General features: G+C 37.0%; 1 protein-coding gene across 2 annotated transcripts in view; it reads left to right on the top strand.

Moving 5' to 3' along the window:
- ankrd50 (ankyrin repeat domain 50) overlaps positions 1–3,060 on the top strand; it is a 100,667-nt gene extending 97,607 nt beyond the window's left edge. The window contains exon 4 of one of the 2 annotated variants that reach the window (XM_059965099.1): positions 743–3,060. In XM_059965099.1, coding sequence (XP_059821082.1) covers positions 743–762 — 20 coding nt within the window. In that variant the 3' untranslated portion in view covers positions 763–3,060. The remainder of the gene's footprint in view (positions 1–742) is intronic. The other variant, XM_059965098.1, reaches the window with a different exon arrangement.
- Positions 3,061–18,594: the final 15,534 nt, after the last annotated feature.

Raw genomic sequence — 18,594 nt, 5'->3', positions numbered from 1 at the left:
TTACGATTGGAATACTTAAATGTATGGTTAAGGAAAATGTGTATTTCATGTCTTAAAACACAATTTCTGAGTTCCATCTTTGGGGTTAGATTTATTGATAGTGCTTGATCTATTAAATCTCAGAAGAGAAGATATAATACTGGGATTGACAATTGTAGAGAAGTTATTCAGATTTGCTGAAGTGGTTAGATGAATAAACAGTCCCTCACATCAGTCTATTTGCCTCATGATTTATTACTCGTGCAGCAAATGTTATACTCATTAATGCTTAGTTTCTCTTGACTGGATTGGGTAATTTGTTGCTACTTTTGAATTGGGTTTAAGGAGCAGGTCCCAAGTTTGAACATGAATTTATGCATTAGTTCACCTTAGCTGTTGTATAAATTAGTTTAACAATTTGACCTTGATAAAGTAAGCTAAAAAGAGGAACTTGGCTGCTATCCAATGAACATAGTTTTAAGATCTGTGTAAGAATGTTAGTTAACATTGAGATCAGATTTCATTCTGATGGTTCCATGTCAGAGAATGTACCATTTCACATCTACATTGACATGAAGAAAAGTTTATTGACAAGGGTACTATTAAATAAACGCAACACTTACAAGATTAAAGATATTGTGTAATTTATTACTTTTACTTAACTTAAAAGCAAGAATTAAGGACTAGCACATTGAATTCAAGAAATTCTTAGTCGTTAATATCTGTAAATATATTTTCATGTAAGCATTGTTCACTTTTTCAGATGAAACGCAATGGATTTAATTGAAGTGCCGCATTTAATTCCCATCATACTTTGCAGCCAGTAAACTGAAGGCATTGAACTAACTGCAGCCTGGATGGAGCTGGCCTGGTTATGAAGTCGTCCCCTTGATATCAGAGTTAAAAGCACCTTTACTCAATGAAAGCAGCAAAAGTTATTAAAGTTTTAATTCTACCATGATGTTTCATTAAAAAACAATTTTATCTGTGCCACGATAAAAGCTATCTTTAAATGTAACCATGCATAAATATATGCTTTATATATTTGTTTACTTTGTACTTTCATAAACATAAACCATTATGTAACACTAGAACAATTACAGTTACTGCTTGATGCGTTGGGGAGAAATAAGAATGCAGAATGCAAATTGGAGTTATGTCAGGACTGATTGAAAATTGAAGCTTATGAAAAAACAAGTCATTCCTAATTATCTAGATCTGATGTGGGCTTCAGATTGTTGCAATATATATTCAACCTATTGCTATGAACTTGTATTTGAATTTGTACAATAATCACACAAGAAGCTTTTTGTCCTATCTCTCCTTAAATTATTTAACAAATTGATTCCACAGAAATGCAATCTACATAATACTGAAAATGATACTGGAATGAGTGGTTCTCATATTTATTGTTTTCTTAATTATGCATTGATGTGTTCATGGATACATGCAAAGCATAAAGGCTTTTTGTAATGAAAGGTTCTTTGTAATGAATTTAAGATAGATGTACAAAATGTAATGGTGTTCAAAACTACATGGTGATTTTTTTATATGCAATTTTCTTGCCCATTTTGACAAAATGATATCCAACACTCAGTTAGTTGCATAACATGTCACAGAAAAGAAAATTGCTTGTTATTTGTTTGTGACTTTTTGTGTGGGGAAAAAGGTGTGTCACTGTAAGGTGTTGAAGGTATAGATGACAGGACTACTGTGGTGTATTGCATGTCGATACTTAGGCAAAAGGCTGATTCCAAGGTGGAATCAATTTATGTCCTGTAGATTAGAATTAGATGTAGCCTCTTGGGAGAAAAGTTAGACGTTTTTATTCTAACACAGTATTTTTGTCCCTGTGGGACTGTTCTCTTTGATCATTATATTAAGATTTTGAAAATGTTGACTTTGGCTCCTCGGGCTTTATCATGTGCCATTAATCCCAGAATCCAAAACTGAATCTAACAGAACTTCATTTTACCCCTTTTCTGTGTTTTATAACACAAGGAATGTGGTGAAAACTTAAAATAATGCCCGCAGCATTTATTACTACAGTATTTAGGTTTTAAAAATGCCTTTCTTAAGAACTACTTTGGTTAGACAATAGCTACAGATTGATACACAAGGTGCTAAGATTTCCAGAGAGAGTTTTCTTTATTTAGACTTACGTAATTTCATATTTTGGTTTAAGCTCATTAGAAATACCGTTATTAATGTTTCTATGTAAATACTGTAAAGTGAACATTTCCAAATCTGTGTTACTTTCAAGAATTTATTTCAAATTCCCAGTGGTTGCAATTAGATGGATTGGGATTGGTGATTAAATTGTTGAAAGTGTGAAACCATAATGCATCAGAAATGGAATCTTCTTCCAGCAGGTCTCTTGACTAGAGCCAGACTCTGAATTGGTAATCTGACTTTAGTAATTTAGTCACCTGCTTGATTCTAAATGAAGAATGCCTAAGGTTATTCATTTAGTTATTTGGATAAAACAAAAACAATTGAGAAGGGTGCAGGTAGAGCCCTCAAATCCTATTCTTCTACCTTTAATTCTAGGCAGTATTTGAATTCTCTACGTTTCTCTTTTGTCCAGTTTTGGTTTTGATATGCAAGTCTACTTTGTTTATTCAATAAATCACTTAACAGTATTTCAGTTAGTTAGATTTACATTTAAATCATTTGGTTTTGTATTTGGTTGTAAATAGCTTAAATGTACATTGAATTTTGCATTGTAAGATTTTATTTTATTTCTTGTATTATATTGAGCAAAAAATTCTTATGTATAGTAAAGTGCTTAATAAATATATTTGCTTTTCAGCAGGTTGACTTTAATTTGATGGAAAATTGTATATTGTGAGTTTACTTTTGAGAAAAATTAAATTTAAATCAATTTGTATGAGGGCAGCAAACCTTAAGAATTGTTTATAGCCTGATTGAAGGATCTCCTTCAAAAGAAATCAAATTGTTTCAACTAAGTATGAATTATCTATGATTTCCTTAATACTAATAAGGGAATAATAGCATACAGCAATGAATACCAAAAATTGATGGAAACTTCTAACTTGGAATACGAGGGATGATTGATAAGTTTGTGGCCTAAGGTCGAAAGAGTCAATTTTAGAAAACCTAGCACATTTATTTTTCAACTTATTCCCCTCCTACATTTACGCACTTAGTCCGAGGTTGTGGGGCATATGGATCCTGGACCTCCAGAAAATGTCCACAGCAGGGGTGATTGATAAGTCCGTGGCCTACGGCAGAAGGTGATGAGTTATACAGCTCTTGTTACATGCACGTGCAGTTCAACTCTTTGATTATGCAGAAAGTTTGGTTAATAACTCATCGGGGTGATTGATAAGTTTGTAGCCTACGGTAGAAGGAGATGAGTTATTAACTTCAAACTTTCTGCATAATCACCCAGAGTTGACCTGCATGTGCATGTAACTAGAGCTGTGTAATTCACCTCCTCCTACCTTAGGCCACGGACTTATCAATCACCCATCTGTGCACACTTTCTGGAGGTCCAAGATCCTTATGCTCCATGACCACTAGACTAAGTGTGTAAATGTAGGAGGGGACTATGCTGAAAAATAAATGAGCTAGGTTTTCTAAAATTGACTCCTTCTACCTTAGACCATGAACTTATCAATCACCCCTTGTATGTTCAAAATTTTCTGTAATGATCATCGCTAATAGTACTTAAGCTCTCTTATACCTATTCGTTATCTCATAATATTTAACAGAAATAAAATTTAGAAAAATTAAAAAAATTTATTTAAAACTAATAATTTCTCAACCTATTGATAGTGCAACCAGAGTGCTGCTAATGAATCTGCTGCTTATTCAGGGAATGGTGGGATGTGTGGGCAACTGGTTGTTCCATGATGCCTACTACAACTTCTGTAGAAATCTTGGATAAACAAAGCAAATAAACAACTTCAACTATTTATTAACAATAACATCAGATTGGAAGAGACCATATATGTAAAAAAAAAGCTATTAATGTAAGCTCATAGAGTGTGTATATTTGAGTAAACTATTTTCCTTTGCTCAATCTCCTTACACTTTATTCTTATCTCTGCAGTCCATTCGATCTGTAACTATATTTCAAATGTTGTCACTTTCTTTCCAATTACTATTCTTTTCAAATATCTCTTCCACTAACATCAAAATTCTTATTTTAATTTATCATTCGAAGCCATGGAGGACAAGACACATGTGTTATAAGCAAATATAGAATAATCAGTATTTCATATTTATTTAATAACATTATTTGTAAATTATATATAATTTAATTATTTAAAATGAGCTATATAATGTTATAAATATTTAGTAATTCATATATTAATTGTAAATACGAGGTAACTAATCAGCTATCTGACTGAGTCCATTGTAAAAATATAGGCAGATTTCTGCAAAAACATTGAACTTGTTCTCTTGCACAGATAAATTTCATCTTTGTATTTGTATGAGATCTTTTATTGCAAAGGTACAGAGATGTCAGGGGTAAGTTTTTTATGCAGAGTGGTGAGTGCGTCGAATGGGCTGCCGGAGACGGTGGTGGAGGTGGATACGATAGGGTCTTTTAAGAAACTCCTGGGTAGGTACATGGAGCTTAGAAAAACAGAGGGTTATGGGTAACCCTAGGTAATTTCTAAGGTAAGGACATGTTTGGCACAGCTTTGTGGGCTGAAGGGCCTGTATCATGCTGTAGGTTTTCTATGTTTCTAAAATTTTAATTTAAAACCAAGTGTTATCAAAATAAATATGTATTTTTAGACAGTTAATTTAACCCAGGAATCCGGCTTCAGTTATCTTCCCTTAGTCAATTTAACCTGTATTTCCTCTGGAGCTGTAAATTATTTGCTCCTACCAGCCATTGACCCATGAAGTCAATTCTCCATGCAGTACTGTATTTGTACATTTGTTGCCCGATATAGCTCAATTAGGCAAGTTACAGATTTCCAATTTTACAGATTGCAAGTCAAGCAAGCTTCATTAGATAATGAAGTTTCAATCATTTAACAATATGGGTTCCTAATATTTTCTATGAATGTATCTTCCACATGATGAATGCTTCACCAAAATTCTATCACCACCTATGATTACAGAGCGGTTGTGTTAGTATTTCAGAAAGAACCTTGCTAAAATCTTCCTAGCTTCTAAAACACTCCAAAAATTATGGAGGAATAGGGGTAAATAATTAGATTGTAATTTCCTCTTATGGTTTATTTTTCATTGTTAATGTTGATGTCCCAACTTACAATGCCTGGATGTGAAAACTACAAACATTTTATGGTCTCATCCATACTTATTTTAAGCTTATCTAATGAATAAAATGCAGGAAGTATTAGAATTAACCTGAATTTGTAAATATATTTTAAAGATTGATTTGAGATAATTACAATATTATATTGGAAAATGTATGAGTTTGCTAACTTATTAAATACATTATTTTGCATTTCAAAAGCAAAATTTGAAGGCAATAAAAACATAAGTTTATTTTTTTAATTTGCAAATGCTAGACATCTGGTATTGCAAAATCAAAAGGAAGTTGGAAATTTTAAACAGCAGTAGATGTTAAGAAGATGGTGTTTAGAGTAAAAAAATTAAAATTTAATTGAGCAAATTGCAACTAATTATCTTCTGCAGAAAACAGGTGGCATATTTCTATCAAAGTATTTTGCTCCTCTACATTATAAAAATAAATGCTTTCTACAGCAAGTTTATCCAATGAAATTTCATTGTTTAAGCCTTTATGTATTACAGGAAAGCATGGAAAAAGATTGGCTGATTGCAATAAAGGGGGCTTTGGGCTGCCAGTGAATAGTGTGTCACAGGGGTCACTGTTGGGACCAGTTGTTTTCATGTTATATGCCAGTGATTTGGATGAAGGGATTGATGGCTTTGTGGCCAAGCTTGCAGATGATACAAAGATAGGTGAGGGGATCGGGAGTGTTGAGGAAGCAGGGTGTCTGTTGAAGATTCGACAAATTGGGAATAGGCAAAGTGGTGGCAGATGGAGTATAGGGAAGTGCACGGTCATGCACTTTGGCTGAATAAATAAAGGTGTGGAATATTTTCTAAATGGGGAGAAAATTCAAAACACAGTTGCAAAGGGACCTGGGAGTCCTCATGCAGGATTTCCTGAAGGTTAACTTGCAGGGTGAGTTGGTGGTAAGGAAGGGAAATGCAATGTTAGCAGTCATTTCAAGAGGACAAGAATACACCAGTAAGTATATAATACTGAGACTTTAAAAAGACATTAGTCAGATCATACTTGGAATATTGTGACCAGTTTTGTGCCCCTTATCTAAGAAAAGGTGTGCTGGCATTGGAGAGAATCCAGAGGACATTCATGAGTATGAAAGGGTTAATATATGATAATCATTTGATAGTTCTGGGCCTATACCTGCTGGAGTTTAGAACAATGAGGAGAGATCTTGAATGTTGAAAGGGCTTGATGGGGTAGATGTGGAGAGAATATTTCCTGTTGTGGAGGAGACTAGGACCAGTGGGCACAACCTCAAAATTGAGAGACTTCCATTTGGAACAGATGATGAAAAATTTCTTCAGTCAGAAGGTAGTGAATCTGGAATTTATTGCAACAGATGACTGTGCAGGCCAAATCATTGAGTATAATTGAAAGTGGAGGTTGATGGGTTCTTGATTAATTAGGGCATCAAAAGTTATGGGAAGAAGGCAGGAGAATGGAGTTGAAAGTGATAGTAAAGCCATGATGGAATGGGCCAATTGGCCTAATTCTGCTCTTATGCCCTAAGGTCTTAGTTTTCGTGATTATTTTTTTTTGTCCTTCTTCCCTAGCCTGAAACCCCTTTGAAATTTTGTTTAGTTCCATCAGCCATGGATTTCTTTGCCTTGAGTCCTCGAAAAGCAAAGCTTTCACTTGTATTTTATTTCTCTGAATTACAACAGGAGAGTAAATTAAACCCTGTTGTTATTTATCAAGTGGTTTTAGTTGCTGGATATAAAAGTAGGATTGAGAGAAACAACAGAATAATGGATTAGCATTGGCTGTCTGCAATTATAGCTATCATTCTGAGTAATAACACAATTTATCTTTTTTAATTTAAGGAGAACTAGTCACTTCCCGAAGTGCCATCAGACAATTAATGCCAAGCTGATGAAAGTAGCAATTGGCAGTGCATGGGGTGTAAGGGAGAGGAGAAAGATTTAATCAAAGATGCATCATACCCAGCAAGCCGTTCATGCTGCTGCCTCACCTACACACACTTGCAATGAAAAGTTGACACCTGATTTCCAAGTTGCTACGGAAGCAGATTCTTCCATATATAAAATGGCTATCTGCCTGAAATATAAAGATGATGAGAGCCATGCCTTCTGGCTTACTCAATCTCAAAAGATACCAATAGACTTTGAAATGTTTCTGCAGGTTCAGTGGGCTGATTTGCTGATGTAACTGCTAGACAACTTCAGAAAGTGGGCAATTTTGTGGTGAATTTCAGGGGAAATCAGATGTCAGAGCAATTGCAATGATGGTGGCAGGGACTTTTCAGGAAAGTCAGAATTTGTAATCCCACTTGAATGGCTTCAGAAGTGATCAGAATGTCAAAATAGTCCTTCCCACAAAAGGAAATCCACTTGCTTATGCATCATAGACAAAGGATGAAGAGATAATGCTATGTGTGGAGGCCTTTTAAAGATGCTTCTTAGTACAATTTACCAGATATTTTTGTACTTGAATTCTAGCATTAAATAAGTAGCAAAACTTCACTGCTTTTATTTCTACCCTTACCAGCGTAAATTACAACATAAAGATGTAATCTTCATTGATTGTTAAACAACCATAACTCTACAAGGAGAACATTGCACTAATTTGGTGTTTTTATTCTGTTATCTAAAGGACTTATTAAATTAGGAAACGTGTCTGGGCAGCATAGAAACTGACCACATCCCACTCAAAATATGTACCTTGCAATATCCAGACCCTGTTAAAATTGTCAGTGCTTTCTTCAGCACTTAGTTGTTGAGTCATGAGTGCCACAATGGCAACATCCTACTGGCAGCAATGTATTACCAGAGCCATCGATATGATTGTGACGGATTTTGCAACATCAAGGCCTTTTAGCTGCATGGACAATTGTCATCGTTAAGGCATGCTCATAGAGTATAGATAGGGCCACTTACATAAACAGTTGAAGAAATTTTAAGTCGGTTAAAACACTGCTCACCACTTGTCAAGCCTGATAAGATCTTGAATGTGTTTCCCACAACCATCAAATGTCAAAGCCGATAAACTCAGGCAATTAAAAATTTAAATCTGAACTTGTTAATTTTTTTAATGAATAGTTAACAGTAATTAAACATTTAAACATCTTCATTAAAAACAAAGTAAGTTTCTTATCCATGCTTGTTGCAATTCCTATTCTCAGTTGAAGAGAATGACAATGTTAGAATCTGGCATGGTTATTTTGGATAAACACTCCACTGTATCTTGATACAATTTTGCACTCTGGTTTTGGACAACCACAGTCATGCTGTGCCGTACAGGCTCTACATTTGGGTTTTCTGTTGTCCATACCTTTACCTGGAATTCTGACCCTGGAGATATACTGTATAATCTGCAATACTGCATCAAACTGCCAGTACTCATCCATAAAACTGAAGCCATGAATCTAAACAATGCTTTACAGTACAAGCAATCCAGGTTCAATTCCCACTACTGCCTGTAAGGAGTTTGTACATTCTCCCCCGTGACCGCATGGATTTCCTTCTGGTGCTCTGGTTTCTTCCCACAGAATCAAAGAGTTCTAGAGAATTACAAGATGGCCAGGAAGAAGCTTAAGAATAAACTTAAGAGAGCTATAAGTAGGTATGAGAGGCCTTAGTAGGGTAACTGGTCATTGTAAATTGTCCCATGATTAGACTAAGGTTAATAGGTGGGTTGCTGGGCGATGTGGCTCGAAGGGCTGGAAATGCCTATGCTGTACTGCATCTCAATAAAAATAAAATTGATCCCATTTCTTCTTAGTGGACAAGATACAGTGCCTATAAAAAGTATTCACCATCCTTGGAAGTTTTCATGTTTTATTGTTTTGCAACATTGAATCACCGTGGATTTAATTTGGCTTTTTTTGACCTGATCAACAGTAGAACGCTCTTTAACATCAATGTGAAAACAGATTTTTACAAAGTGATCTAATTAATTACAAATATAAAACACAAAATAATTGATTGCTCAGTATTCACCCCCTTTAATATGACACACCAAATCTTTCTGGTGCAGCCAATTGATTTTAGAAGACACATAATTAGTTAAGATGTCCTAACTATATATAAAGCTCTGTGCAGTCAAGGAGGTTCAATTGATTGTAGTAAAACTCCATCTGTATTTGGAAGGTCCAACTGCTGATGAGTCAGTATCCTGGTAAAAACTACACCATGAAGACAAAAGAACACACCAAGCAACTCAGCAAAAAGAATATTGAAAAGCACAGGACAGCAGATGGATACAAGAAAATTTCCAAGTCACTGAATATCCCTTGGAGTACAGTTAAGTCAATCATCAAGAAATGGAAAGAATATGGCACAGCTGTGAATCTGCCTAGAGCAGGCCATCCTCAAAAACTGAGTGAATGTCCCAGAAGTGGTCTAGTGAGGGAAGCCACCAAGAGAACTATGACAAATCTAGAGGAGTTACAAACTTTAGTGGCTGAGATGAGATTGACTGCCCATACAACAGCTGTTACCTGGGTGCTTCCACCAATTGCAGCTTTATGGAAGAGTGGCAAAGAGAAAGCCACTGTTGAAAAAAAGCTCACACAAAATCATGAAATCTCAGCTAGAGTTTGCCAGAAGACGTGGGAGACTCTGAAGTCAGCTGGAAGAAGGTTCTGATGAAACCAAATTTGAGCTTTTTGGCCATCAAAGTGAACTCTGGCGTAAGCCAAACACCATGCATCATCAAAAACACATTAACCTTACCATGAAGCATGGTGGTGGCTGCATCATGCTGTGGGAATGCTTCACTGCAGCAGGCCCCGAAAGGCTTGTGAGGATAGAGGATAAATTGGTTGCAGGGAAATGCTGGAGGAAAACCTGATGCAGTGTGCAGAAGAACTGCGACTTGGGAGAAGATTTGTTTCCCAGCAATTCAATGACCCTAAGAATAAAGCCAAAGCTACACAGGAATGGCTTTAAAACAGCAATGTTAATATCCTGGAGTGACAAAGTCCAGGTCTCAATCTAATTGAGAATTTGTGGCTGAACTTGTAAAGGGCTGTTCGCTGACAATCTCCATGGAATGTGATGGAGCTTGAGCAGTTTTGTAAAGAAGAATGGGGAAAAATTGCAGTGTTCAGAAGTGCAAAGCTGATAGAGACCTATCCACGCAGACTCAAGGCTGTAATTGCTGCTGAAGGTGGATCTAATAAATACTGGCTTGAAGGGGGTGAGTAATTATGCAACCAATTATTTTGTGTTCAATTATTGTAATAATTTTTGACCAATTGTAAAAATTAATTTTCACTTTGACACAAAAGAGTATTTTCTGTTAATCAGTGTCAAAAAAGCCTAATTAAATCCATTGTGATTCAGTGTTGTAAAGCAATAAAATATGAAAATCTCTCGGTGGGGAAGATACTTTTTATAGGCACTGTATGTATCAGGAAGATAATTAACTCAGCATTTATATGTTACTTTCTAGTTCTTGCACCACATCTGGAGAAGAATAACAGAAGATTTGTTTTATAAGCTTCTGGCAACAGAAAACTGCTATCAGATAATGTTTGCCTGATCCATATGAATGGAAAGAAAGTGATTAAATCTTATGTAATTTGGTGAAGTGTGTACGTATTACCTTGAAATATCACATGAGCTTGAAATGTTCTTTTATATGTTACCTTTTTGCACAACCAGAAATATATCTTTTTATCTACAATGACATTTCCTTGATTGCTATGATGCATGTGAAGTGGCTTTATTGCAAAGATTCTACAAATGGCCATAAAAATAATGAGGATTTATTTTCTAGTCATTCAGAAAGAAATGGTGGCCTGCACATTTGGAAAATCCCTGAATCTCCACCAGAATGAGCCCCTTGAAATGCAGTTCAATGTTCATTTGCTAATTTAGCATTCATTCAGGATTATGGATGAGTGGCAACATTTGTATGAGAAAATTCAAGGAGTTTCAACCTACAAACTTATGCTCTAGATCAGGGGTTGGCAACCCGCAGCTCCGGAGCCGCATGCGCCTCTTTCATCTCTGTGCTGCGGCTCCCCGTGGTTTGTTAGTTTTTGAAACGTAATTCGAAATTTGAAGATTATGTTGATCTTGTACAATCTAAATAAAACTTTGTGGCGACCCCATTTCCTGGCCCATCCGAACCGGCTCACAATTAGCCACCACTCCAGCTAAGGGAGATAGCCTACGGGGGTTTGTGAGTACGTGTCTTTTGGAGCATCCGCGCCCACGGGGGGCGGGTTGAGGGAGGCTTTAAAGCAAGGCTGTTTAGTTTGAATAAAGTTATCTTTGACTGCAGTGTCGTTATTTTAGCGCTGCATGTAGCACACCACTACAACGTGTTTTTTATCGCTATTAATATACATCACCACTGCCAATGCCTGACACCCGCCAGTAAGTGCTTTCTTTTAATTCTTCGATCCAAGGTAGGCTAACTATGGAGTAACCTTCAACCCAACGTCTTTTTTTCGGAGTTCAAAATGTTTTTGTTGCATGCAGAAATGTAATTTCGTTTTCTCTGCAGGAGTTCATCAATTTCATAAATGCAACACATTATAGTTTGTTTATACATAGCATAAAGGCAAAAAAAAACGTTGTATGCAGTATTATTTCATTTTAAATGTCAAACGGGTTTTGTGGCTCCCAGTGTTTTCTTTTCTGTGGGAAATGGGTCCATATGGCTCTTTCAGTGGTAAATGTTGCGGACCCCTGCTCTAGATGAACCTTCTATTAAATGAACTAGCTAACGCTTAATATAAAGGTAACTTTCTCTTTTGACTTGGGACGTAAGCTTGCTGTGCTTATATAATATGATTAGTGCTCTGAACACAAATAATATTAGATGAAATTTTCAAGGTGAGCAAGAAACATAGTCATGAGGAAGAAAGGACCATACTAAAGGATTAGGAAGCAAAGATCAGATAGGGTTCTAGAGATTTGCAAGGTAGCCAGGAAGAAGCTTAAGAATAGACTTAGGAGAGCTATAAGGGAACATGAGAAGCCCTTGGCATGTGAGATTGAAGAAAACCCCAAAGAATTCTACACATACCTGAAGAACAGAAGGATGACAGGAATGAGGGTAGGACTGATCAGGGACAGAAACATATACTCAGAGTCAAACAAGTCATAGGAGGTCCTTCATGAATAATTTCCTTCAATATTCACCAGTAAATAGTAAAGCTGATGGAGAATCCCAAGGGTAATTAAGGATATATCAAGTGTAAAAGGATAGCAATGGACAAAATTGGTCCCCCTGAAGGTCAAAATGGTCATCTGTTCATTGCTCCAATGTTTGACTAATCCATATGAATGGAAAGAAAGTGATTAAATCTCATGCAAATTTGGTGGCGTGTGTATGTACTACCTTGAAACATCACATAAGCTTGAAATTTTTCTTTTATATGTTACCTTTTTGCACATCCAGAAAGAGATGTGGGAAATCTTAAGTGGATCTCTTGTGCATCAGTATTTACTCTGAAGACACCCTGAGTCCGTAGAAGTGAGGAAACAGAACAGTGAGGTCCTGGACTGTATACAGATGACAAAGGAGGAGGTGTGCAGTCTTGAGACATATTAGGGTGGATAAATCCTCAGAGCATGACAAGGTGTTCCCTCAAACCCTGTGGGAGGCTAGTGCTGAAATTGCAGGAGCCCTAGCAGAGATATTTAAAAAGTCCCAAGCCACTGGTAAGATGTCAGAGGATTGGAGGATAGCTAATGTTGTTGCATCGTTTCAGAAAATCTCTTAATGAATTATAGGCCAATTAGCCTGACATCAGTATTGGATAAGTTATTGGAAGATATTGTAAGGAATCACATATACAAGTATTTGGATAGACATGAACTGATTAAAGATAGTTAGCATGGCTTTGAGCATGGTAGATGGTGTGTAGCCAATCTTATTTTTTAAATGAAGTTATCAGGAAAGTTGATGTAGGCAAGGCAGTATATGCTGTCCACATGGACTCTTAACAAGGCCTTTGATAAGGTCCTGTACTGTGGTTTGGACAAGTTTCAGTTGCTTGGCATTCAGGATGAGGTAGTAAATTGGATTAGGCATTGGCTTCTGGATAGAAGCAAGAGTGGTGATATATGGTTACTTCTCTGACTGCAGGACTGTGACTAATGATGTGCTGCAGGGATCAGTGCTGAGTCCATTGTTGTTTGTCAATGCTTATGTGGATTAGTTTAATAGAAGCTACTGTAGACATGATTAAATTTAGGGTGTTTTTTGTAATTGTTGCACTTATTTTGGCTGGGCATTTGATCCATATTAACCACTGAGGACTCTTTCATGTTTTCATGTTTTCCTGTCACTCTCTGCATATAACTCTGATGGGCAACCGTGCTGAAAAATACCAACACAATATTTGATTAAGTTTGGTGCTTTTCTTACCAGATCAGCAATAACTCAGATGTTGGCATGATGCATCTTGATTTTGTAAAAATAAAACTAATTGCTTTGAAACCATGACCCTCATGAACTCACCTTCTTGTTGATTCTAAAATCCTTGGTGAACCATATCAGTAATATTGTGTTTGGTGGTTTTCGAGAGAAAATGAAGTTTCAAAAAGCAAGTTATGTTTTCAAAAATCAAGTAGGTAGAAAGTACAGTAGATAGAATGGAAAATAAGGCACTGCTGCATTTCTTTACAGTTATTATGGTAAAGGAAACCTTAATAAATTATTATAATAAATTATAAAATGTAGCAATTAGGAAATCTATCCACTTAAAAGAGAATTATCAGTAAATATAAGCATATGATTTTGGCCCTGAGTTTGCTCCCCCTTGTCGGAGCTTGTGGGGAAAAAAGACTAAATGATTTCATAGAATAGCTCAGAACATGTTTTTTTTAGCTAAGATTGAAACAGAGAACAGATGGTGGTCGTAATAAAAAAATAATAAACTACAGTTACTGTTCACAAAGCAGTGTACTTATACTGAACCTCAATGTGCTTTGGAAGAGCTGTGTTCAGAAGAACTGTTAGCTTGGGTTAGGCTAGGTAGCTCCTTTCAGACCAGTACAAAACACAATGAATGGAATTGTGTGTTGCCAATTTTCTGTGTCTCCAAGATTGATTAATAGTATTAAATAAAAAGCTTGCAGCCACATACTAGTAAAAATGTAACCTTATGAACTAAGGTTTATTACTCAAGTGCATGTAAGAAGTGAGCTGCAATTGTCATGGGTGATTTCAGTCTGCCTGTGATTGGACTAATCAAACTGGAAATGATACCAAGGAAGAGGATTTTGTGGAGTGTATCGAGAAGTGTTCTCTAAGCAGTATGTTAGATTCTAAAGTAGTCAGTTCCTGACATGTTGGGGAAATTAGTTGTTCGAGGCAGTAGTAGAGGGCAAGATATAAAAAATTGCTATAAGTTACCAAGGTAAGTACTGTAAAAGAGGAAGTACCATGGTAGTGTTCAGGTTAATGACCATTCAGAAATCTGATGGTAAAGGGGAAGAATCTGTTCCTAAATCATCGAATGTGGGTATTCAAGCTCCTGTGCCTTCTCCCTGATGATGGTAATGAACAGAGGGTATGTCCTGGATGGTGAGGGTCCTTAATAATTGAGGCCACCTTCTTGAGGCACCACCTTTTGAATATGTCCTTGATGGTGGAGAGTGTCTTGCCCATGATAGGTCTGGCTGAGTCTATAACCCACTGCGGCCTCTTGCAATCCTCTGCATCCTCCATACTACGTGGTGATGCAACCAGTCAGGATGCTCTCCACTGTGTACCGGTAGTAATTTCCTTTGGTGACTTAACAATTCTCCTCAAATTCCTAATGACGTATAACTACTGGTGTGCCTTCTTTGTGATTACATCAATATGTTGGACCCAGGATAGGTCCTCTGAGATGTTGATGCCCAGGAACTTGAAACTGCTCACCCTTTCCACCACTGACCCATCACTGGTGTGAGATCTCTTGAATTCCCTTTCCTAAAGTTCAGAATCAAGATCCTGAATCAAGAACACACTAGCTGAGCACAAAGTCGTCATTGCAATACCACTCAACCAGCTAGAATCACTCCTGTATGCCTCTTTATTGCCATCTGCAATTCTGCCAGCAACAGTGGTGTCATCAGAGAATTGATCATTGGTGTTTGAGCTGTGCTTAGCCATACTTTCATGAGCATAGAGAGAGTAGAGCTCTGGGCTAAGCACATAACTTTGAAGTGCACCTAGGTTGCTTCTCAGTGAGGAGATGTTATTCCCGTTCCACACAGACTGTGGTCTCCTGATGATCAAGTCAAGGATCTGGTTGCAGAGGAGGTTTTGAAGCTTACTGATGGTACTGAGGGGTTAGATTTGATCCTGTGTATTAAGGTAGGATTAATGAAAGACGTTATAGTTAAGTAACAATCACAACTTACTGGAGTTCCAAAAGCATTTTGAGGCCAAATACCTGTGGTCCACAGCCAATATCGTCCACTTAAACAAATGCAATGGTTTGATGCAAAGACATCGGTACCTCTACAGCAAAAAACTGATCCTGACTGGAAAGAGAGATAACTGGGAAAAGATTAAATATTTTAGCTAACAAAAGAGTTATTCCAGCATTTTGTGAGTGTTGCTCTGGATTTCCAGCATCTGCAGAATCTCTTGTGCTTATAAGTTAAATCAGTACTTTGCATAGTCCTCTTGGCTGAGGACATTGCTAAGATCCAAAAGATTTTTGATGGATTAGTTTCAAGCAGTGTGTAAAAACTTGTGACAATGATTTTCAAAAGGCACAAGGTACTGGAAAAACTAAAAGATTAAAAGGTCCCAGTGCCCCCAGTGACCTGTACCAAAGATTTTAAAGGGAACATGCTGAGTTGTGGAGCCATTGGTAGAATTTTTTTTTAAAAGCAAACCATGTTCCATAAAAGTGCCAATGGATTAGTAAACAACAATTGTAACTGTATTGTTCCAAATGAGTAGGTAAATCTGTTTGATTCACATCAAAAGTTGGGAAACATGCTGAAGATATATTCTAGAAAGAACTAGATGGTTCATCAGCATACTTTTTTGAATGACAATTTTTCTAGTGTTCATTGGGATGTAAAAACCAGAGGTAATAGAGGGGAATCTGCAAATGTAAGACATTTGAATTTTCAGAAAACATTTGATGAAGTGCTTCATAAAATTCTGGTGTATGTGGCAGGAACCTATAGTATCAAGGGAAATATATTCTCATAGATTAAATATTTGTTATCATGTAGAGGACAGAGAATTAAAATAAACAAATCATTTTCAAGCTAGAAGAAATCTTCAGTCATTAATTATAAGATAACCTCTCATCTGAGGAAATGGCCTAAGGAATCTCTTTTTAACTGCCTCCCAAGCCAGATTATTCTTTTTTAAGGGACTAAAATGGTCCACAGTACTCCAGAAACTTCCATATTCCTAAACCAATTCACTTGTAATCTGTTCTCCTGATCACTTGTTATTCATGCACCACAACATCTAATATCTTCAGCACGTTTCCCAACTTTTGATGTGAATCAAACAGATTTACCTACTCATTTGGAACAATACAGTTACAATTGTTGTTTACTAATCCATTTCTAGGCCAGTGATCCCCAGGTCGACGAGTCCTGGGGTCAAGGTCATGCAGATTTAGAGGTTGAGGCTTGGATGCCAAGGTTCTGTGATTGTGAGTCCTGAGATCGATACCCAGAGGTCAGTGAAGTCTAGAGGCCATAGTCCAGAGATCAGCAAGTCCAGAGGTTGAAGCTTGAAGATTGAAAACCAAAGTCAATACACCTATTCATGGATTCAATACATGGCCCACAATTATTTACTATTTTTGTTAAAGATTCAAAGAATGTAAGATAGCCAAGTTTGCAATGATACAAAAATATTGTGGGAATTAGGGGGTCCGGAGTTAGTGGTCAGATGAGTGAAGTCAGAATCAGGTGTAATATCAGTGGCATATGTCATGAAATTAGTTGTTCTGTGGCAGCAGTAGTAACAATAAAGACTATTAATTACAAAAAGAAGTACTGTATATACAGGTATATAATATCTAAATTAAATAAGTAGTACAAAAAGTGAGGGAAGAAACCTCCCACAGCTGCCGAAAACCCTGGGATTTAAGTCTTTTGAGGCCGTTGTGAGAGCATCCTTCAGGAGGGTGAACTCACGGAAAGCATCCAGCCCAGATGAAGTACCTGGACAAGTACTAAAGGCCTGTGCTGATTAACTGGATGGTATGTTCACCCTTGTCTTTAACCTCTCATTTCAGCAGTCTGAGATACCCAACTGCGTCAAGCAGGCTTTAGTTATACCGGTGACTATGGAGAATGGGGTGACCTGCTTTAATAACTATCATCTAGTAGTACTTACATCCATAGTGATGAAGTGTTTTGAGAGTTTGGTTATGAAACATATCAACTTCTGCCTGAGAAGTGACTTGGATTGGCTCCATTTGCCAACCAGCTCAGTAGGTCCTCAGCAGATGCCATTTTCACTCAGCTCTGAATATCTGGAAAGCAAAGATGCACACATAAGGATGTTTTTTTTATCAACCACACCTCAGTGTTTAATACTATCACCCCCTCAAAGCTAATCAATAAACTTCAAGACATTGGCCTCAACACCTTGTGCAATTGGATCTTCAATTTCCTTACTTTCAGACCCCAGTCAGTTCAAATTGAGGACATTTCCTTCACAAGCTCCATCAGCACAGGTGCACGACAAGGCGGTATGCTTAGCCCCCTGCTCTACTCTCTTTACACTTATGACTGTGAGGCTAACAACAGCTCCAATGCCATATTTAAGTTTGTTGATGACATCACTATCATTGGAATCAAAGATGATGATGAACCAGCATTAGGGGGAATTGAAAATCTAGCTGAGTGGTTGGTTATTTGCCTGTGCTGTTGGGTGCAGTCTTTCATTGATTCTCTTGTATTCCTTGAGTTTACTGTTGCATACCTGCAAGAAAACTAATCTTAGTGTGTATATGGTGACATATACTGTATGTACTTTGATAATATATTTACTTTGAACTTTGCAAAAAGAAGTGAGGTAGTGTTCTTGGGTTCATTGTCCATTCAGTATTCTGATGACAGAGGTAAAGAAGCTGTTCCTAAAACATTGAGTGTGTGTCTTTAGCCTCTTGTACCTGCTTCCTCCTTAACGATAGCAATGAGAATTGGTCATCTTCTGGGTAACGGCTTTATGATGGCTGCCATCTTTATGAGGTATCTCCTTTTCAGGGGGTCCTTCATGCTGGTGAGTCCAGTGCCCATTGATAGAACTGGCTGAGTTCATAACTTTCAGCAGCTTTTTCTGATCCTGTGCCAGTTGTTGATGCAACCACTTAGAACACTCCGCCATATATCTGTAGAAATTTGTGAGTGTCTTTGGTGACATACCAAGTCTCCTCAAACTCCTAATGA

Source organism: Hypanus sabinus, chromosome 3 (assembly GCF_030144855.1).
Source record: "Hypanus sabinus isolate sHypSab1 chromosome 3, sHypSab1.hap1, whole genome shotgun sequence".
NCBI classification, from domain to species: Eukaryota; Metazoa; Chordata; class Chondrichthyes; order Myliobatiformes; family Dasyatidae; genus Hypanus; species Hypanus sabinus.
This window is presented reverse-complemented; position numbering and strand designations above follow the sequence as displayed.